The 22537-nt window shown below is 41.2% G+C and overlaps 2 protein-coding genes across 5 annotated transcripts in view; both read left to right on the top strand.

The window, feature by feature from the left end:
- The first annotated feature begins 4157 nt into the window (after positions 1-4157).
- ccm2l (CCM2 like scaffold protein) lies at positions 4158-16900 on the top strand. 4 transcript variants are annotated; one of them, XR_008564300.2, is made up of 12 exons: positions 4158-4378; positions 4949-5116; positions 5203-5286; positions 8597-8780; positions 9155-9774; positions 10049-10178; positions 10601-10664; positions 11379-11535; positions 13169-13307; positions 14388-14535; positions 14669-14882; positions 16772-16900. XR_008564300.2 is itself a non-coding variant. In XM_015968388.3 (11 exons), the coding sequence occupies exons 1-11, from the start codon at positions 4349-4351 to the stop codon at positions 14802-14804; spliced, it is 1860 nt and encodes a 619-aa protein (XP_015823874.3). In that variant the 5' UTR covers positions 4158-4348; the 3' UTR covers positions 14805-15037. The 4 variants fall into 4 exon arrangements, 2 of the variants coding, with proteins under 2 accessions (XP_015823874.3, XP_054602083.2); XR_011516718.1 differs by lacking the exon at positions 16772-16900 and adding an exon at positions 16100-16226; XM_015968388.3 differs by lacking the exon at positions 16772-16900 and having other exon boundaries at positions 14669-15037.
- Positions 16901-17936: 1036 nt separating this feature from the next.
- The window catches only part of cables2b (Cdk5 and Abl enzyme substrate 2b), a 58669-nt gene continuing 54068 nt past the window's right edge, over positions 17937-22537 (top strand). Inside the window, exon 1 of the mRNA XM_070545019.1 lies at positions 17937-18681. Within this exon, the coding sequence (XP_070401120.1) occupies positions 18089-18681 (593 nt within the window). The 5' untranslated portion in view covers positions 17937-18088. The remainder of the gene's footprint in view (positions 18682-22537) is intronic.

Here is a 22537-nt window from a genome sequence, read left to right on the forward strand (position 1 = left end):
CCTAAATCAGGTCTGTTTGACACATGGACGTAATTTGGGGGGGGGGGGCATGTCCCCCCACTTTTTCCAAAGTCAAGTTTTGACCCCTGCACTTTTTACCATCCAAAAACAATATGACGCCATATTAAATTGACACTGGTTGAGCTCTAGGACCAAGCGGAAAACAACCGTTTGTGTTGAAGCCTGTTTCCCATTAGAGCATACTGTAAAGATGCCCCCCACCCCCCACCCCCCCACCCCCACCCCCCACACACACACACTTCTAAAGTTAAAATTACGTCCATGGTTTGACATGAGAACTGCACAATGACATACAACCATCACTTCTCATTCAGCATGTCACTTCCTCCTGTAGCAAACCCAAAAGACCGGAACAGATTTCGAGATTGACTTTTGAGGTATCATTTTGTTGTTGTTGTTTCTGCTGCTATTTAGTGCCAATAAAGCTGTAGTGTCATCACTTCCGCACCACAGATGAATCCAAACGTTGGGAGTTGTCGAGGTGACTCATTAGAGATGAAAGCTGCTGTCTCGTGTCACCTAGAACAGCCAGGGTGGATCTAGCTTGTTTACTTTGCATGTAGCTTGGGTTTTAGGGGACGGAATCTGGCTGAAAATACTTAGACAGCATCTATTTTTAAGTGGAGCGTGCTCCTGATCATCCGTTGGTGCTGTTCTGTGTTTTTAACATGACATCCATGCGTGACATGCGAGCCCTGGGATGTAGATAACTGGAGACAGCTGGTGCTGAACAGATGTAAAATACAGACAGTATTGTGTCCTTTCTGAACCAGCGCATCCAATGGTGACATCAGATACGTTAATGGTGCTGAAAACAATTCCTCAATGTATGTGTAATAGGCTAATGTACAGCTGATACATACACACACCACCCAGTCGTGGGCCAAGGGACATTTTCTTTTCTCTTATTAGGTTGTGAAAACATTCTTTGTCAGTAAGCAACAATGACACCAATTGTGAAGCGCTGATTATACATCAACTAAAACTAAACCATGAGTTGCATCTTTTAAGGGACAATGCAAGTATTTATGTTTATTTTTGTATTTGTTTTATATCTATTTATTTATTGTTTATTCACTTGGTGACCATGTTTTTGGTATGATTCTTATATTAAGATGTAAAAACTGAAAATAGTTCTTTTTTTTTACTCATTCTATATTTCTGTATATATCAGAGTGATGCTATTCTAGGATGTGCGTGTATGTGTGCGTGCTTTGGTATGTAAGTATGTAGTGTGTGTATGTTCTGTAAGGTTGTGCTCTAACTTTTGTTTTTTAATGCTGCTTAAAGATCCTCTAAGTGAACAAGCAGAAAAATAAACCAGTGGTGAAAATATCTATGACAGTGTTAAAAAAAGAACTCAACAAACCGTGCTGATCTCTGTAGATGGGAAAAATAATGTAGTAAACATGGCCATCAGCCATCAGAATAAATGCTGTGGATGTGATTGTCTTCTTTGATGCATGTATTTCTCATTTCAATTTACTATTCATTTATTTATTTACTATTTACTAGTATTCTGGGAAACTTTTTAACATTTTCTGTCAATTTTGAAGGTTTTTGTTAAGAGCGAACCCCAGACATTCAGAACTGAACCCAACATGGAAGTTTGGAAATTGCAGCTCTCCCCTCGTCCGCTACAGGCTGGATCCAAAACAAAGCAAATCCTCATTGACTCCCATGTTAAAAATGACAATTTCACGGCAGAAGTAAACACAGTCTGGTTAAAAATTTTTTTTTAGGTACAGTCATGTCAACTCTTGGGGGGTTCAGTTTAAATGTAATTAAATGCTTGAAATTATGAATATTTTGAATTGATTGACCGGTAGCATGGGCACCAGAACCACGCCAGAGCTTTCGCTATTGGCTAGCTCCGGAGAAGGCCTCAGCCTGGGCCTCACATTAATTGATGTTTGGCCATTTTGACTCTCTGAAATGTAGTTGTGTCCTTTGTGTGTTTGGATGCTACTCGTGGAATTTTTTTGGACAAAGAGGGCAAGCTGTGGTATTGATTGCCTTCAGAGAGCATCCGAGAAATTTCTGCCTCATTTTTATCAGTAAGTAAAATTATAACTATTATAATTATTATCTGTACTTTATTTTGCTGGTTGAATGGGGGAATGCTCCGCATTAAAAATAGCACTGCTTGGTCAAAGATGGGTTGAAATATAACATGTTTATGAGGTGGTCTGTGTACCAGAAATCAAGCTAGGTAAGCTGATAGAGGCTAGCAAGCATGCTAGGCTAGCCAGGGCTTCACCACACACACACACACACACACACACACACACACACACACACACACACGCACGCACGCACGCACGCACGCACGCACACACACACACACACACACAATTGTCAGAGACAATCAAGTCCAAGTCGAGTCCAAAGTCAATAATATGGAAGTCCAAGTCAAGTCCAAGTCCTTAACTTTGAATTTTCAAGTCATAATCAAGTCATCTGTCCAACTTCAATTTATTGACAATGATAATACTTAAACTCCAGAAATAAAGCTTCTTAAACTTTAATTTACTTGCTCAAACAAGCAGAAAGTGCACCTGAAACTGACTCTAAACAAAGGGCCGCTGCAGTTAGCGGTAAATCAAACCCAGAACGAAGAGTAGTTTTTGATTTTTTTCCATGTTGTGCAACTTTTGTGCTAAAATATCAAATATGCTCAAGTCATCATCTAGTCAACAGATGCAACTCGATTCAAGTCGCGTCTTTATAGATTGTATCAAGTCAAGTCAGAAGTCATTAAAATAATGACTCTACTCGAGTCCCAGTCATGTGACTCGAGTCCACACCTCTGCCAATCACCTAAGGTCCCAGTTCCTCCTGTACTTAAACCCGCCCAGTTCTGTGTTTGTCGTCTGTTCATTGTTTCAGTTTCCCGTGTGCTCTTCATTAAAGCCTTTTTGAATGTTCCTGCCTGCGCACCTTGAAACACCTTCAAGTTACTTCAGTTCCCTCTCCACACCTGCCCATAGCTCTGAGTCATTCATCCTAATGAGACACCACTCTGGCTCCCCACTCGTTTGTTCACCTCATCTCCAGCACCACTTAACTCCTGCAGTTTAACTCTGCATTTGGGCCAAGTCCCAGAAACAACTTCCTTTTTCCTGCAAACTTTATCCATGTTGCTATGATACAGGACACTTGGTTTGGTGTAATTTCAGACATACACACACTCACACACACACACACACACACACACACACACATGGATGGGACTGATGAGAACACCTACTTGCTCTTTTCCAGACAATCCTTTCTTTAGATGCTCCAATCATCTATTTTCCATCCATCAGAGAAGATGACCTTCCCCCAATCCTCAGCAGTTCAATCCTTGGATATTTAGCAGAACACCAGTTTTTCTCTGATGGTTTCTGGAGAAAAGTGGCTTCTTTGCTGCGCTTCGTGACTCCAGGCTATCCTCCAACGTTCTTTTCCAACAATGAGCTGCAGATGCTGTCACCTTTGCGACTGGAGGCCTGACTCTACACCTGGACCAACTTTACAGTAAGAGATGGCCCTGGTGGTGCTGGACCTTCTTGGGTGTCTTCTTTTTAAACTAGAGTCAACATGTAGAATTTGATGGGACTAGGTTGATTGTTGTGGTAAAAATGGACTGCCTTTAACTACAAATTATTTTATGTTTAAGCAAATTACTATCATACATCCTGTTGCAGGTAATTTTGTGACATATATATTTTTTAACTCTTAAAAGAGCACAGCTGTTTTATAAAGATGCCATCTTGTTTAAACACCACTATTAATCTACCAAAAACACAATTGTTTGGTTAAGATCAAAGCTGGAAAATGGAGTTCATCCACCAAGTAACAATCAAAATGTGTGTGTGTGTGTGTGTGTGTGTGTGTGTGTGTGTGTGTGTGTGTGTGTGTGTGTGTGTGTGTGTGTGTGTGTGTGTGTGTGTGTGTGTGTGTGTGTGTGTGTGTGTGTGTGTGTGTGATCAGACCAGAGAAAATGGATGTTATCAGTCTCAGGTGGAGTTTCCTTTTGGACCGGAAGTGGGCTTCCTGTTTCCTGTCCTTTCCTCACACTGTGTGTGTGTGTGTGTGTGTGTGTGTGTGTGTGTGTGTGTGTGTGTGTGTGTGTGTGTGGTGGGGTCTTCCCAAAAGAACAATCAGTGTAGCAGGAGAACAAACATAAAGTGCTAAAGCTAAAAGCCTCAAATAGCGAGAAGAGGACACGTAGACAAAAAGCGAGCTAAACTATAGAAGACGAACAGCTTTTGAACACGACTTGGAACAGAAACTGACCGAATTCTGGATGATCTGACTCAATGCAGGACCATCAGTGGTGATGGACTACGAACCAAAGAAACCCAAAAAGGTAAAGTAGCTTTTTTTGTCTGCATCATGTTCATCTTGTCCAAGGAAACTTGAATTGTAACATCCAGCTGGAAACCGATTTACTCCTGCTGTTAAAGCCAAAGCTTCCATGGATACCCTCCAGTACGCCAGACTACAAATAACAAGCACAAACGAAGACACATACACTGTCCAAACGTTAGTTTATTTAACTCACACCTACTAAACCTTTTCCACCCGAGCGCTCCGGCCCTCTTGCTCTTTCATTCGTTTTGTTCACTAGCTGTGGAGCACCGCCTTGAGAGCAGATGACACGCAGAAAGCTCTACTTTATATTCTAACCAGCAAAAAAAAACATCGGTAACACGTTGCCTTTACCGCCATATAAGTGTGTAGGTAAATCATTTACATCCCCTAAGGTGTAAAGGAGATGTAAACGTCTCTTGAACGTATTTTCTCCAGTAATCACTTCGTGAGAACCTTGAGGCTCTAAAGCCTGGAAGGACTTGTTGGGTGTTAACTATGCTCTCTTTATTTTGGCCCCAGTTGGACTTCTGTTTATTGAGAAACATTGCTGTAATTATTGCCCCAGGGTTTTGTCTCACCAATCAAGCGTCTGGTGTGGTCCAAATCTGGCCGTAGGTCTGTAGATCGAGGCGCCGTCTACCGCCGGCCCCTGCACACCATCCCCCTTTACCCCCCCGATTACCTCATTCACCCAGAGAGGCTCATCTTTGACTATGTGGAGAAGGAGGTGAAGGTAAGAACCGGTACCATTGCAGCACCTGAAACAGTACTCTGATGCTATTACTTCATGGCTAAATGACCTATGACCTCTCTTTCTAGCTTCTTGGTCAGCTGACCTGGGTATCTGTTTCACTGAATCCTTCTAGCAGAGATGAACTTCTACAGCTACTGGATACAGCAAGGGTTTGCATCAGTCCTTATGAATCATATCAACTACTACTAGGGATGGGTACCTTTGACATTTGAATAGATTCGGTACTAATTCCCGGTACCTAGGAATCGATACCGGTACTTAACGGTACCAATTTTCGATACTTTCGAGTGTTTAATATTTTAATTCTCTTTTATAATTACATATATATTTTTCTCAATATATAACCATATTTGATAAACATCACGATAAATAACATACAACTGTTTGCATTTTAACATCGTCCTTGTAGTTTTATAAGCTGATAATTAAACTGAAGCAAACATCTTTACTGTGAACTAAATTTATTGTGTGTCTTCATTCCTTTTGCCGTCCTTTTTCATTTGATTTTTCCTACTGGGAAGTTAGAATTTCCAAGGAGAAAGCGAACGCACCATTAGCTGATAACAACGGTGGCAATGGAAGCTAACATATCAAGCTAACTTTATCTTTAGCAGTTTATTTAACTGCTGGAGCAGATTAAAACGATGATGCCTCACACTTAGATTGTTGTCGCTGGTTTCATCTTCACCCAATCACCCGTCGCATTTAGTAAAGTGAAGCCAAACTTTAGAGCGCGTTCATGTTCTTCTAGTCGGAAATTTGGAGTTCCGAGGAGAAAGCGAAAGCACCATTAGCAGAACGGAAGCTAACATATCGAGCTAACGTTATCGTAAACATTTTATTTACTTACCGGAGCAGATTAAGATGAGGATGTCTCACTTAGATCGTTGTCGCTGATTTCATCATCACCCAGTTACCCATCACATTTAGTGAAGTGGACCCAAGCTTTAGCGTGCGTTCTTTCTACCGTGCTGCTCTGTTTACAACTGGCTCGCAGCGACCGACTACATAACGCTCTTGCGCATGCTCAGCTGTCTAGGCAAGTTCTCATTATGAAGGACGGGTACCGAAACGAGGCACCGTTTCAAATGACGTGAATCGGTGCTCAGTCGGTACTATGGAATTCAGTCGGTACCTTAAAAAGTACCGAATTTGGTACCCATCCCTAACAACCCATTCTAATATTCAGTAATGGTGTCATCCATCCTCTTTCATTTGATTCGAGAGGGAACAATTTAAGACCAAACTATGTTTAAAGAGATTCCCCAGCCCATTTTTATGTTGTTAAATATAAGCAGATTAAATAATCACCATACACTGCCATTCAGTCTGATTCTGGTTAAACTGATAGCTTCACAGTGTATTCTGGGTTTAAATTGAATGTTCTTTATTTAGTTGATGTATTTCTAGCTGGGTTTAGCTTAAGTTATCATTGTGGCAGGAGCAGCTGATAAAGGCTGACAGTAGCACTTTGGGCAAACAAACGTTTTAATGGGTTTAAATGTAAATGTATATGGATCAGATGACATTTACTCCTAAAACAAATTAAGCTACTTTACCAGATACTACCACGTCTACACAATACGACTCATAATTATTCAGTGTAATAAACACTTCCTGGCCCCCCAAAAAGTTGCCACCTGGATTTAACTGAGCAAGCAGGTGGGAGCCTCCTATTGGATAATTACTGCATGAGCAATTTCAGCTGGTAACAAGTAATTTAACCCCCATCAATGCAATGAGTTGCTTCTCATTTCTTAAACAACCATGTGGGAAGACACAGCTGGTGGTCATGGAAAAGATGTTAGTCTGTTTAACCCTCCCACTGTCCTAATGGGTGTGACCCCGCAAGGAAAGTGGACCATTGAGCAGGGTTGATGGTTTATCTCTTGGGTCCACGTAGCAGGGGTGGGGAGTGAGCACCACCTCACCCCTGTCACGTGGACCTCAAGGGATAAGCCATCAATCCTGCTCAATGGTCAACTTTCCTCGAGGGGTCACCCATAAAGACAGTGGGAGGGTTAAGAAGGGTCAGATCATTAGCATGCATCAAGCAGAGAAAAGGACTAAGGAGATTGTAGAAAAGACTAAAACTGGGTTATTGTGTTTGGGGAGAAATGTGGTTGGAAAAAAAATCCTGAGTGATAGTGATCGGCGCATGATCGCTTAAATGTTTGGTGAAAGCAATTGAAGAAAAATAACAGTAGAACTCAGCTATGTTTAATAATGAAAGTAGGAGCATTTCCATGGAGGGAACACAAGGGATTGGGACTGAACAGCTGTATAACCGTGCCAAAACCTCTAATCAATGAGGCAAACCAGAAAAAATTGCTTCAGTTTGCTAGGGAGCATAAAAGTTGGACTCTGCAGTAATGAAGGAAGGTCATGTGCTCTGATAAGTCCAGATGGACCCTGTTACAGAGTGACGGTGCATCAGGGTAAGAAGAGAGGCAGTTGAAGTAATGCACCAATCAGGCCTTGTGCCTACTGTCTAAGCCTGTGGGGGCAGTGCTATGATCTGGGCTTGCTGCAGGTGGTCAGGTCTAGGTTCAGCAACAGGATGTGCTCCAAGAATGAGGTCAGTTGACAACCTGGATATCCTGAATGACCAGGTTATTCCATCTTCTCTGGTGACACGAGCACTTTCCAAGATGACAATGCCAGGACTCATCTGGCTCAGATAGTGAAAGAGTGGTTCAGGAAGCATGATACATAATTTTCACACATGGAATGGCCGCCACAGAGTCCAGACCTTAACTCCAGAGAGGATCTTCGGGATGTGCTGGAGAAGGCTTTGTGCAGCAGTCAGACTCTACCATCATCAATGCAAGATCTTGGTGACACATCAATGCAACACTGGATGGAAATACATTTGGTGAAGTTGCAGAACTTATGGAAACAACGCCACAGCGAATGTGTGCTGTAATCAAAGCTAAAGGCGGTCTAACAAAGTACTAGTGTGTGACCTTCTTTGGTGGTGACTTTGTTTTGGCTGGGCGGTGGAATATAAAATGAAAATGGAAAACATAATATAATATAAGCTGTTGACAGCCAGGAGTCTCTGAATGTTACCTGTGTGGGATTTCTCCCACAGCTCAAAAACGTGAGGCAACTGGAGGACGTTAGTAACCTATGACAAATTATTACATTTGAATCAAAACATCAAAACCATAGATCTTTTTTGAAAAACTGGGATTTTTATCACATGTACACGATCATCAAAGAGGCAAACACAAACAGTTTTACAATAAACACGCTTACTGCACAAAATACTAGACTATGTTGCAGAATGAGAACTTTTAACTGATTTAGTAACTAGACTCTGGTAAACACATGGTGTGTGTGTGTGTGTGTGTGTGTGTGTGTGTGTGTGTGTGTGTGTGTGTGTGTGTGTGTGTGTGTGTGTGTGTGTGTGTGTGTGATGTACTGACCAGTCCCTCTCTCACTGGTCATCATTAGCAGCTAAAGGTGCTCCCTCTGAAGACGAGTGTAGATCAAGACTGTATTCTGAGTCTGTCTGCTCGCTGTCTGCTGCTGACATGGAGGAACAATGAGAAGCTGCTGATGAGAATCCCCACGCATGAGATTGCTGCCGCCTCCTACCTGAGAGATGATGCATTACACCTGCTGGTCCTCAAGACAGGTAGGGGCTCACCCGGGGCAAGTCAGGGAGAACAGAGATGGGACCATTGAACATTTGCTGCTCTTCAAAAGATGCCTGAAGACACAAATTGATAGGATGAGACACTTTTTCTCTGATACTTCTCCCCAGACACACACCACAATTTTAAAGTCACCGTGACATCATCACTGATTTATATCCAAGAGCTGAAGTTCTCAGGAAATGAAAAGTATTTTCTTAAGCATAAAATAAATAAATAACTCTGGTAACAAGTTTGTGACAGATGTGAGGATAACTTGATTAATGCATGAACCTTTATTTCGTTTTTCTCTCCCAACAGCATCATTAGGTTGGAGTTTCTATTTCAGGTTGGGTTTCTTATCTGAATCCCGCAGGTCTAAACGTGGACTCTGTGGTGGCTGAAGATGACAGCCTGGACAGGAAGAAGCCACCAGGCAACAACGGGCGTTGTCAAACGTCCAGCTGCAATGCTAACCCGCGACCTGCAGGTGGCACAATGGAGCGCAGACACACCATCTGTGGGGTGGACTGGAGACCATCACTGTCCAGAAGCAACCATGACAAGAACCAAAACGTTGAGAGAGGAGGAGAAAGAGAAAGAGGAGGAGGAGGAGGGAGTTTAGAGAGAAAGAGAGTGGGGGGGAGCTGGGAGAGAAAGCAACAAACTCGTAGAACAGGGGGAAGCTGGGAGAACCGCAGAGCACGGCCCATGAGTGTCAACTGGGGAGTGGGACCTGGAGGGAGTGGAGGAGGGAGCTGGGAAAGGCGGCATGGAGGTGGAGTAGGAGGTGGTGGAGGAGGGGGGAGCTGGGAGAGGAGAGGAGGAGGTGCTGCAGGTAGTGGAGGGAGCTGGGACCGGAGACAAGCTTGCACAGGAAGCTGGGAACGAGGCAAAAGTTATGGCAGCTGGGAGAGAAGGAACTACAACCCACTGGAGCCCACACCCTGTCCTGATGCCTACTGCAACCTGGTCATCCTGGCTGTTGAGAACCGGGTGGGTCAAAGTCAGAGACCCATCCAAGTGCGGCGGGGGGTATCTGTGGGGAGGAGGGGTCTGTCTCAAATAGGTCACAAGTTTATTACTGGGCCAGACCAACAAGCGAGACAGCCATTCACACATCACACCAATTTAATTATCCAGTTAGATCGGAGCACCGTGGATGAGAAAAGACTGATGTGTGATCTAATTCCACCTGACATCAATCTGTCTCCCTTTTTGTATGTGTGTGTGTGTGTGTGTGTGTGTGTGTGTGTGTGTGTGTGTGTAGGATGCTGCAGAGGAGTACTGTTCTCTAATTTGCCAGATGTTCCAGATCATTTACGGGCATCAGACGATTGAGTGTGTCGACAGGGCAGGATTTCATCACACCATGCCAGATCACTCCTGGCTGCAAAGGAGTGAGTGTCACAAAGTACTGTTTGCCTCTGTGGTCTACTGTACTTCCGTAGACACTGATCATGTGGTTTGATACGGACAAACTGACCCTAACAACCTATGACCACTTGACTGTCACATCAAACCCCTTCTGGGCTTAAAGACCAAGTTCACTCATTTTTTAAAAGCATTTTCAGTCTCTAGAATAAATTAATACCTCAATTAAGTTAATCTAAGTGGAAAAAAGCTCTGTCACCCCGGTTTCATGAAGAATTTTAGCCAGAGCAGAGGTGAGCAGCAGCCTTATTATTTCCTGATATTCTGACATCTCACCTCTGATTGGCTAACTCAACTCTACTACTGACTCTGTTTGTTCTGCAATGTAGAGGTTTTATCTCCAGGAAGCTTTCTGAACTAAACTTATATTTTTGATGCTACAATGCAGGTGATAGCTGTCTGACTGACGGGTCCTACAACTTTGATCCAGAGTTCAGCTGCTGCAGCTCATAGTAGGTGACAGTTTGGCCTGCACGAAAAACTCAGAGTAAACCATTATAATCCAAAATAATCATTAAAAATGTTTTTCAGTGAACCGCACCTTTAAACAGGCCTTTTATGTGTGGCTCACGTAAAATAACAGTGATGGGAGAAACTGATTACCAGTCATCGCATGCATTTTATTTCCCAGCTAGTTGAATGGCCAGTCACTGTTTCACACGGGGCCAGGTTGTGTTTCATGGCTTTGTTTCATCGACAACTTAATCATGAAAATCTCCATTTTGTTTTTTGCAGGTTTAATTTGATGTTGGCTCTTTATTTATTTATTTATATGTTTATTTGTTGTTGTTTGTTTACTTTTTTCTGAACCTAAACATTTAAATAAAACAAAAAAAAAAGTCATGATTAAATATGCTTCCATTTGTTGATCCATCTAATTTCTTTACAACATTCCTAATTATTTGGAACTGATCAAACTCATATATATTTTTTTCCTCTACACATTCTATGTTTAGGTCTGCTGTCTGGGTTAGAGACATTTTAAAACATGTGAAACTCACAAAGCTGAAATAGCTATTGGTCATACCTATGCATCACTCCCTTTGACAGGGTTTGTTTGTTTTTGTTTAGCTGGCCAGGTTTTGGCTGCTGTGGTAAATGATCAGATTCACGAGAATCTAACAGCGGCTGGTGTCTGACAGAAGGTTTTTGTCTTTCTCTCTAAGTGACGGTTCCCAGGAAGCCTTTGAGCTTTACTACAGTGAGACATACAGCGAGAGCTCATCTGTCTCCCTGCAGGATTCCCAGCGTAGTCTGGCATCAACCAGTGATGGAGCAGACAACAACCCCCCTCTGCAGCTGATGCAGGAGTATATGATCACAGTAAGTGTGGACATCACGACCAACGCTGTGGAACTAGTATGTTAGTTGCATCTTATCAGCGCTCACATCTACATCACAAATTCAAACTATCTACATCAAACGTCTGCTTCAGAAAAGCATGCTGAACATCAAGGATCTGACTGTGTATAATCAGCTGAGCAGCAAGGAGCAATAGTAGAAATGGTCTAAATCTGGAAGGAAAAAACGACAACAGTTGTTAAACAATGAGCTGACTCACAGCACTGAGCTGGATTTTTAAATGACATCGGTAGATTTAACCCTCTGGAGGCAGGCGTTGCAGATTTACAACGTTAAAACCTACCTACCTGGCTACTCCACATACGTATTTCATGAGCATTTTTTTAACTCAGAAGTTCCCCTGAAGGACTTAGTTGTTCGTCCTTTTATCAAAACTTATTTTCAGAGGAACCTGATCCTTAGACGAAGCGACCTAAGGTTCCTGAAGATGAAGCTCTTGATTTCCCGGTCAGTCTACATTCCACCCCTCAACTATGGTCATGAGCTTTGAGAAGTGACCAAGAAAACAAGACCTTAGAGATAGGGCGAGAATTTGGTCATCTGGGAGGAGCTCAAAGTAGATCTGCTGCTCCTCCACATCGAGAAGAGCCAACTGAGGTGGCTCGGGCATCTGGTTAGGATGCTTCCTGGACTCCTCCTAGTGAGGTTTTCTGGACACGTCCAACTGGGAGGAGACCTAAAGGGAGACCCAGGACATGCTGGAGGGACTATGTCTCTCTGCTGGCCAGGGGACACCTTGTGATTCCCTTGGAGGAGCTGGCCCAAGTGGCTGGGGAGAGGGAATTCTGGGCCTCTCTGCTGAGGCTGCTGCCTCTGAAACCTGACCTCGACAAAGGACGGATGGATAGACACACGGACGCATGAGATGTTTATGAGTCAAAACTCTTATTGGCAAGCAGGAATGTGTGATTCCCATCTCTACAAGGTAGCGCAAATCTCAGCGCTCCAAACACAACTAAGAAAAACAGTGCCTCCAGGAAAGCATCCTCAGCTGATGTTAAGCTCGATGAACAGAACAGTCTGGTGCTGATGGGACCTTTGGCTCTGGATCTCAAACCATCCATCATTTAGTCCAGCAGGTGTGTCATGTGAGAACTTCCATTTGAGGGATGTTACTCATTTTTATTCCAGGCTTAGAACATTAGATAAAAATCTAGAGAAGCTGAGAGCCTTCCTAGAGACTGCACCACTGCAACCCTCTTTTATAATAGCATGTTATCAGAAGTAGCAATGCAACTATTGTGTCTGCTTAGTTGCATGAAAAAGGATGAATGTTAGTGATTATTCTTTAAGAGTCAGCTCCTTATGAGTTGGGTGGCTGAGCCAGTTAATTTGCAGACAAAACACCAGGCTGGTTAGCCCCGCCCACCAGGACCTGCAAGGTAGAAGAAGAATAAAATGAGATCTGACTCAAGACTTTTGCACATTGCTGTATGTTTCTGCAGAGATGCTTTCATTTACTTGTTCTCCCTTTATCGAGCAATCCTGTTAGGTGTTGTGGAATAGTACCAACCACTTCCACAGAAATACTACACCAATCAGCTGATAAAGAGAAGAATGCCGATTATTACTCTCTGGGTGTATTTGTGTGCAGCTGCGTAACAAGCTGAGTCCGGTGGAGCTGCAGCAGTTTGCGGTGCTGCTGAGGGAGTACAGGCTGGGATCAAACATCGACTACTTCTGCTTCGAGTTACTGCAACTGTACGGAGACGACCGCAAATTCCTGCTGTTGGGTGAGATGTGGAGCCGACACCAATGAGAGCCGACTGACTAAAATATTACAACCCACGTTTTCTACTTCATATCAGAGAAAGCTAGGAATTCTAGTTAGGAGCTCTCCGTGCATGACACAGAAAATCACCCTGATCCAGGAGCTGCACATAAATAGGTCACATGTTGCACATGATCCAGAGAAAACATAAATCTACCGAGGCAATGAAGGAGAGAAAGACAAGCAGAAAGTAGGGAGGTGTGTGATGTTTTCCTTCACACACTCTATTATCCTAATGTCTAACTGGAACTTCTCAGAAAGGTCAAAGGTTGTTTAAGCAATTCTGGACTGTTTCTGCCTGAAGGTTCCCATCAAATCCACAGTAGATAGCTTTCTGAACAGCAAGAAATGTTCAAAACTGACAGCAGCTGTAAGATCAGCCCAGACCAGTGAGTATCCCTGCCATCTTTAAAAAGCTCCAATTTCAAGAATTTCCCACAAAACCTCTTTTCTGACCTTTACAGTGAAATCATTTAAAGGGATACTTTGCAACTTTTTTATATTTTTAAATCATATTTTGAGCCAGTATGGGCTAAAATGATCCTTTACAGGGTTAATGAAAGGCCACCCAGCCCCTGTCACTCCCTGTGGCCAGAATACCGCACTTGCAACTTCAGACTTGCGGAACGCTCTGTTGGGACTCAACAGGTGGGACAATGGAGCTGACACACCTGGTGCTCCAGTCTACTTCCTGGACATTTCCTGCATGATTTAGATCATGAACACAGCTGGTTTATTTAATTTAGCGATGAATCACTCCTGTAGGAGACATTTCAGCTGTTAGATTGAGGTTTTGCTTTCAGTTCTACTAAACAGACACCAGGGGGTGCTAAAAGCAAGCCAAAACTGCCTAGTCTCCTTTTCATTTTATAATTCAGTACATCCAAATCTTCTCGTAATGCCTGAGTGAACATGCTTTAAACTTGTTGATTAAACGCATTTATTAGGGCCACAGATATAAATCCCATAATTCCATTCAAGAAAATCCAGACAGCAATTTTAGTTGGCTCCACTGATTATCCTGATTTCCTTTGTGTCTTAGGCATGAGGCCATTCATCCCAGACAAGGATGTCGGAACATTTGAGACTTTCCTCGAAAGTATTGGGATTCGGGAGGGGGGGATTCTAACCGACAGCTTCGGGCGGATTAAACGCAGCATGAGTAACACACTGGCCACAGCCATGAGAGGGTATGCATGACAGGAATTTCTCTCCCACTGGCCTGTTTAGTTAACTCTAACAATGTATTTATGAGTTTGTTTCTACAAATGATGCAAGAGGAAAGTCATGATTTCCGCACATAAACATTTATTGCCATCCCAGTAGATACGACAACGGTTCCCTAGCAACAGGATCCCAGGAATTCAATCGACGCATCTCCGACATCACCCACGACATCCAGGCACTGGGCTTCCAGGACACACATGGAGACATTGAGGAGGAAGACTACTACCTGTGATGAAGACAGCAGCACAGGCTTCCCTACGTGAGGATGGATTTCCTCAGACACAGATGGACCCAGATAGAGAGGTGCCAGGTCAGAGGTCACAAACCCTTGTTGAAAACTGACAGATGGGTAAAAGTCATTAAATTGGCCCTTCTGGGATATATATTTTAAATCAAGATGAAGCAGTGTGTGAATCTTAAAAGAATCCGCAAACCAAAACAATCAGCCTGGATGCTAATAAAAGGACATTTACCTAGACGTCTTCAGACCAGTGGGCACTACTCACGGGTCTCACACATTCAGCTTTGTAGCACTTTTGTATTCAGAGCGTTTGCAGCATGTTCATCAGGTTTCTCTCAGCTCAATACAGACTCTGGAGTAATGATGTAAGGGGATGGGATTTATCCATGAGCACAATGACTGGCTGAACAAATGTAACACTCTATCAGAACCTTATTAAAAGTTCGTCTACATCACTGAAACAGAAGCTACTTAACTAACCGTTGCATCGGACGTATGAGTCTTTTGAATGTTCGAGCGTTTAGTTCTGGTTAAGTCATCAACACCTGAATGACCCTGTCTAGTTTGCATGTGGGCGGTCCCGCCTGCGCTTCAGGAAAACTAATGATCAGATGATCAGGATAACATTTCTAAACCAATAACAGACACTTTGTGCATCTTCTTATTTACACTGTAATAATGAAGATAAATTAACACACACACACATACACGCATGAGCATGCATGCTTTAAATGAAGCAGAAGAAGGAAACGCAGTGGACCTGAGGATGTGAAACACTATTTGTAGCCCCGCCCCTCACCCCCACAGCCCCTCTAAACGTTCCAGCTGTATCACTACAACACATAACCTGAACTGTGCTTGTGTAGTGACGAATAAGCAGAACTAAAACACTCGTTGAGACATTTGGGACTATGGAGCCTCTTATTCAGCAGAGACACTTATCATGTTAATTTTTCTGGCTTCAGAATTCAACAGATGCAGCTTTCAGCTGAGCACAACAGGCTTTAGTTTATTAAGTAAACAATCAGAATGAAAACATTAGATTTTTTCTACTAACTTGTTTAACATGTATTACAGTAAGTCCACCCTTAGTTTTGGAGCTTTTCTGAAGAGATCAGCTACAACCAGCGTTTCCCTGATGGATGTGTAATTTATATCTGTCCCCACAAGGAGGCAGGAAAGGGAAAATTATTTTGTATACATCATTGTTCATGAGCTAGAGGCAGAAATGGAGCCTTAATGAATGAATAATGAGATAAACAAACAGGTAAATATGTGTATTCCAGTCCCAGTTCTGCAGTGACCTGTTGTCCTTTCCGTGGTGTCAGCGTTTCTCCCCGCCTCTCGTCTGTGGCAACATGACATCACTGCACATCAGAGCAGAGGGAGTCAACACCCACGGGCTTCACCTGAGTCACAACACCTCACTCATTATTCTAACCGACGCCTCTTTGTGGATGTGTTAGTCAGAAATCTGACTTTCATCAGCATGTTTTCATGTTGCTTCATTAATTAACAAGGTGCTGTATATAACTGACCTAACCTAAGGGTCTTTGTTAGGTCAGACATCTTAATCAGAACCATAAAGATGGACCCAGCATGAACAAGGGTCAGGATTTTTGTTTTGATTATATTAATCTAGGGTTTAGTTTAGTGCAGTTCTGTCCAACTATTTTATTAAAAAGAACAAAGTTTGGAGGTTTGTTGTTGAAGAGAAACTGTCAGATTCTGCTCCGACCTCTCTGACTCTTGGTCCCGTCTACCCCTAATTAGTTGCTTATTGGACTCATCTGCCCCTTGTTATCATGCCCATGTGTTCCTATTATCCTGTTGTATTTACACCCCCGGTTCTGCACTTGCCCCTGTCGGATCATTGTTGTGTTTTCACCCTGTTATGTTGCTCCTGCTGTTTCATCTTACCTGCCATGATTCATTAAATCCGTTTTATTTTACCTTAGCTGCATCTCTGCCTCCTGGTCAAGCTCCACCGCACATGGGTCCACCACCGCCGACACCGCATCGTGACAGAATCTTTGTAAATGAAGATGTTTGTTTGATTTTAAAAGAAAAGCATCCTTGGATCTGATGGGGCCGGTTGTTTTCTAGTGTCTTGGTCTGTAAAATAAATGTGAGTCCATTATCGGCAACAAGAACATAATCTGAGCCACTCTTTCTTCTGCCATGCTTGCAGGGATTAGAGAGCTCCTAAATCTGCTGTTTAGTAAAAGTGAGTTTTTGCTTCGTTTCACCAAAATTAAAATACAAGTAAAAAAAACTGGATTAAAAAGACTAAACAATTTGCATTTCTGTTTTAAATTATTTTAATTCATGTGTATTATGTGTTACACATGATATTAGTAAAACGTTGAAGAATATATTTGAAAGTGTCTTTCTGCATCGACAATCTATGCCATAAATGGTCAAAGGCCACACAGGATGCCTCTAGATTGTCTAGATCGGGTCTTTTTTACCAGCTTCTTAAAAAGGTTAACAAGATGGATGACTGCCTTTAATAGATTATTTGGTAGAATAATGCAGACAAAAATAAAGAAAACCTAATGTGACTAAATAAAGATTCTTCTCAGTGGCACTGCTCTTCCATTATACAACTTTTCTACCCGAGTTATTCCAGATTAGCCAGGAGGTCAGTGATAGTTCACTTAGTGCAGGTGATCAACAGATACAAGCCCATCTACTCAGAGCCTACAGGGATTACAGTATGCAGTGTTCGGCAGATTATGAACAGGCTAGTATCAAGCCAGGCTCGTGGCTGGTGTCACTGCAGGGATCAGAATCCACTTGAGCTGCAGTATTCTGCTTCATGAAAGCCACTGCAGTGCAGCAGCTCCAGAGGTGAGAACACAGCAAGTTCTTAGGTTTCTTTTACGTTTCTCTTCAAGTATGTACAGAAAAAAAAACTGGCAAATAAAGAAGAAAGAAACTATTGTCTCAATGGAACTGCAACTGGAAATTCACGACACTTTAAAAGGGCGTTAAATCTGACTGGATCACGTGGGACACAATGTGCAAATAATCAAATCTGCTTTTCGATTTCGGCTCCAGCAATCACAGAAGTGACATATCAGCAAACATGACGCCACCCTGTTGACAGTCTGTGTTGTTTACAGCGTGCTCTGGCACCACGCGTCATTACGTAGTCCCGTTTGGACCAATCAGAATGCAGAGGGGCGTAAAACAGTCTCGCGCCGGGTAAAAGGGATTTGACAAGTCTCGAGCTGATCCCCGCGCTCGACTTCCTCAGTGGGACAGACACCATGGCGGCTGCTGCCTGCGGACAGCAGAGCGCTGTGGTAGCAGCCTCCGTTAGCGGCAAAAAGACGCTCAGTAACAGAGAATACAACCGGAGGACCCGGGAAAACTCCCGCCGGAGACAAGCCGCTCTTTTGTTCCTGAACAACATCTCTCTTGACGGCCAGCCAGTGCACAGCAACCCAACAGAGAAAGGAGGAAGCCACAACAACAAAGAGCCCGACTTTGATGCAGCCAGCTCCGGCGCTGCAGCGGCTGAAGCGTCCGAATCCATTCCGGTCCCCGGACACATGTGTGGCTACGGGACACCATTCTCTGCGTCGGTAGGCTGTGGAGATGTCTTCCCTTCCCCGAGGACTGGACTCACCGTTCCGCCGATTTTGGTCCTCCCTTCCGACACAGGGTTCAACGATGCTGACAGCGCAGAGGTGCTGTTGGGCTGTCGCCGAGGCTCGTTCCCTTCTCCGGGTAGCAGTAACCTACTCTCCCCGTCCCTGTCCAATACCAGCCTGCTGCCGTCACCGCTGGGACCACGGAAATCCCCCACGCTGCTGTCGGTCCACAGCTGTAACTCCGTTTCCTCAGAGCCGCGACAGAGGTGAGCCTACCCAGCTAACAGGGAACGTTCCCATAACTTTCGCTAACATTCTTTAAAAGTTTTTTTTATGTTAGTACATAACGTTGTTAAAGTAATGTTTTCAAAATGTTCTTTGAACGTTATTAATGTTGCTGTAACGTTGACAGAAAATGTTCTTAGAAGATTGTTATAAGAACGTTGTAACAACATTATTTCTGCATGATGAAAGTTCTCATAACGGTGATAGGAAACGTTTTTATAACAACGTTCTTTGAACGTGTATATAATGTTTTTGTGATTGATCAAAGTTCTCAAAATGCTGAAAGAAAACATTCCTAGAACCATGTTCTTGTAACGTCTTTACAACGTTATTTATGGTTGATGAAAGTTCTAACAATGTTTGTAAGACAACATTCTTTGAACCACGTTATTGGAACGTCGTAACAATGTTATTCATGACTGATGAAAGTTCTCATTATGTTGTTTGAAAACATTCATAGAACCTTATACTCGGAACGTTTTCACAACATTATCTGTGATAGATGAAAGTTCTCACAATGTTGCTGGAAAACATTCTTAGAACCACGTTCTTATAATGTATTTACAACGTTATTCATGATTGATGAAAGTTCTCATAATGTTGATAGAGAACATTTTTAGAACCACATTCTCGGAACATGGTAACAACGTTATTTATGACTGCTTAAAGTTCTCTTAGTGTTGTTAGAAAACATTCTTAGAACCACGTTCTTATAATGTCTTTACAACGTTATTCATGATTGACGAAAGTTCTAATAATGTTGATAGAGAACATTTTTAGAACCAGGTTCTCGGAACATGGTAAAAACGTTATTTATGATTGATTAAAGTTCTCTTAGTGTTGTTAGAAAACATTCTTAGAACCACGTTCTTATAATGTCTGTACAATGTTATTCATGATTGATGAAAGTTCTCATAACTTTGTTAGAGAACATTTTTAGAACAAGATTCTCGGAACATGGTAACAACGTTATTTATGATTGATGAAAGTTCTCTTAGTTTTGTTAGAAAACATTCTTAGAACCACGTTCTTATAATGTATTTACAACGTTATTCATGATTGACGAAAGTTCTAATAATGTTGATAGAGAACATTTTTAGAACCACATTCTCGGAACATGGTAACAACGTTATTTATGATTGATTAAAGTTCTCTTAGTGTTGTTAGAAAACATTCTTAGAACCACGTTCTTATAATGTCTGTACAACGTTATTCATGATTGATGAAAGTTCTCATAACGTTGTTAGAGAACATTTTTAGAACAAGATTCTCGGAACATGGTAACAACGTTATTTATGATTGATGAAAGTTCTCTTAGTGTTGTTAGAAAACATTCTTAGAACCACGTTCTTATAATGTATTTACAACATTATTCATCATTGACGAAAGTTCTAATAATGTTGATAGAGAACAATTTTAGAACCACATTCTCGGAACATGGTAACAACGTTATTTATGATTGATTAAAGTTCTCTTAGTGTTGTTAGAAAACATTCTTAGAACCACGTTCTTATAATGTCTGTACAACGTTATTCATGATTGATGAAAGTTCTCATAATGTTGATAGAGAACATTTTTAGAACCACATTCTCGGAACATGGTAAAAACGTTATTTATGATTGATTAAAGTTCTCTTAGTGTTGTTAGAAAACATTCTTAGAACCACGTTCTTATAATGTCTGTACAACGTTATTCATGATTGATGAAAGTTCTCATAACGTTGTTAGAGAACATTTTTAGAACAAGATTCTCGGAACATGGTAACAACGTTATTTATGATTGATGAAAGTTCTCTTAGTGTTGTTAGAAAACATTCTTAGAACCACGTTCTTATAATGTATTTTCAACGTTATTCATGATTGACGAAAGTTCTAATAATGTTGATAGAGAACATTTTTAGAACCACATTCTCGGAACATGGTAACAACGTTATTTATGATTGATTAAAGTTCTCTTAGTGTTGTTAGAAAACATTCTTAGAACCACATTCTTATAATGTCTGTACAACGTTATTCATGATTGATGAAAGTTCTCATAAAGTTTTTAGAGAACATTTTTAGAACAAGATTCTCGGAACATGGTAACAACGTTATTTATGATTGCTAAAAGTTCTCTTAGTGTTGTTAGAAAACATTCTTAGAACCACGTTCTTATAATGTATTTACAACGTTATTCATGATTGACGAAAGTTCTAATAATGTTGATAGAGAACAATTTTAGAACCACATTCTCGGAACATGGTAACAACGTTATTTATGATTGATTAAAGTTCTCTTAGTGTTGTTAGAAAACATTCTTAGAACCACGTTCTTATAATGTCTGTACAACGTTATTCATGATTGATGAAAGTTCTCATAATGTTGATAGAGAACATTTTTAGAACCACATTTTCGGAACATGGTAACAACGTTATTTATGACTGATTAAAGTTCTCTTAGTGTTGTTAGAAAACATTCTTAGAACCACGTTCTTATAATGTCTTTACAACGTTATTCATGATTGACGAAAGTTCTAATAATGTTGATAGAGAACATTTTTAGAACCACATTCTCGGAACATGGTAACAACGTTATTTATGATTGATTAAAGTTCTCTTAGTGTTGTTAGAAAACATTCTTAGAACCACGTTCTTATAATGTCTGTACAACGTTATTCATGATTGACGAAAGTTCTCATAACGTTGTTAGAGAACATTTTTAGAACCAGATCCTCGGAACATGGTAACAACGTTATTTATGATTGATTAAAGTTCTCTTAGTGTTGTTAGAAAACATTCTTAGAACCACGTTCTTATAATGTCTGTACAACATCATTCATGATTGATGAAAGTTCTCATAACGTTGTTAGAGAACATTTTAAGAACCAGATTCTCGGAACATGGTAACAACGTTATTTATGATTGATGAAAGTTCTCTTAGTGTTGTTAGAAAACATTCTTAGAACCACGTTCTTATAATGTATTTACAACGTTATTCATGATTGACAAAAGTTCTAATAATGTTGATAGAGAACATTTTTAGAACCACATTCTCGGAACATGGTAACAACGTTATTTATGATAGATTAAAGTTCTCTTAGTGTTGTTAGAAAACATTCTTAGAACCACGTTCTTATAATGTCTGTACAACGTTATTCATGATTGATGAAAGTTCTCATAACGTTGTTAGAGAACATTTTAAGAACCACTTTCTCGGAACATGGGAACAACGTTATTTATGACTGATGAAAGTTCTCTTAGTGTTGCTAGAAAACATTCTTAGAACCACGTTCTTATAATTCCTGTACAACGTTATTCATGATTGATGAAAGTTCTCATAACGTTGTTAGAGAACATTTTAAGAACCACTTTCTCGGAACATGGGAACAACGCTATTTATGACTGATGAAAGTTCTCTTAGTGTTGCTAGAAAACATTCTTAGAACCACGTTCTTATAATGTCTTTATAACGTTTTTCATGATTGATGAAAGTTCTCATAACGTTGTTAGAGAACATATTTAGAACCAGATTCTCGGAACATGGTAACAACGTTATTTATGATTGATTAAAGTTCTCTTAGTGTTGTTAGAAAACATTCTTAGAACCACATACTTATAATGTCTGTACAACCTAATTATTGATTGATGAAAGTTCTCATTACGTTGTTATAGAACATTTTTAGAACCAGATTATCGGAACATGGTAACAACGTTGTTTATGATTGATTAAAGTTATCTTAGTGTTGTTAGAAAACATTCTTAGAACCATGTTCTTATAATGTCTGTACAACGTTATTCATGATTGATGAAAGTTCTCATAACGTTGTTAGAGAACATTTTAAGAACCACTTTCTCGGAAC

The sequence above is a fragment of the Nothobranchius furzeri genome, chromosome 15, assembly GCF_043380555.1.
Source record: "Nothobranchius furzeri strain GRZ-AD chromosome 15, NfurGRZ-RIMD1, whole genome shotgun sequence".
NCBI lineage: Eukaryota > Metazoa > Chordata > Actinopteri > Cyprinodontiformes > Nothobranchiidae > Nothobranchius > Nothobranchius furzeri.

What these genes read in the sequence shown, in the direction of transcription:
- ccm2l (XM_015968388.3), top strand. Translation starts at nt 4,349, where the DNA reads ATGGACTACGAACCAAAGAAACCCAAAAAG. An exon ending in ATGTGGAGAAGGAGGTGAAG is followed by an intron (nt 5,117 to 5,202) that starts GTAAGAACCGGT and finishes CTCTCTTTCTAG; the next exon opens with CTTCTTGGTCAGCTGACCTG. An exon ending in CTGGCCACAGCCATGAGAGG is followed by an intron (nt 14,536 to 14,668) that starts GTATGCATGACA and finishes TTGCCATCCCAG; the next exon opens with TAGATACGACAACGGTTCCC.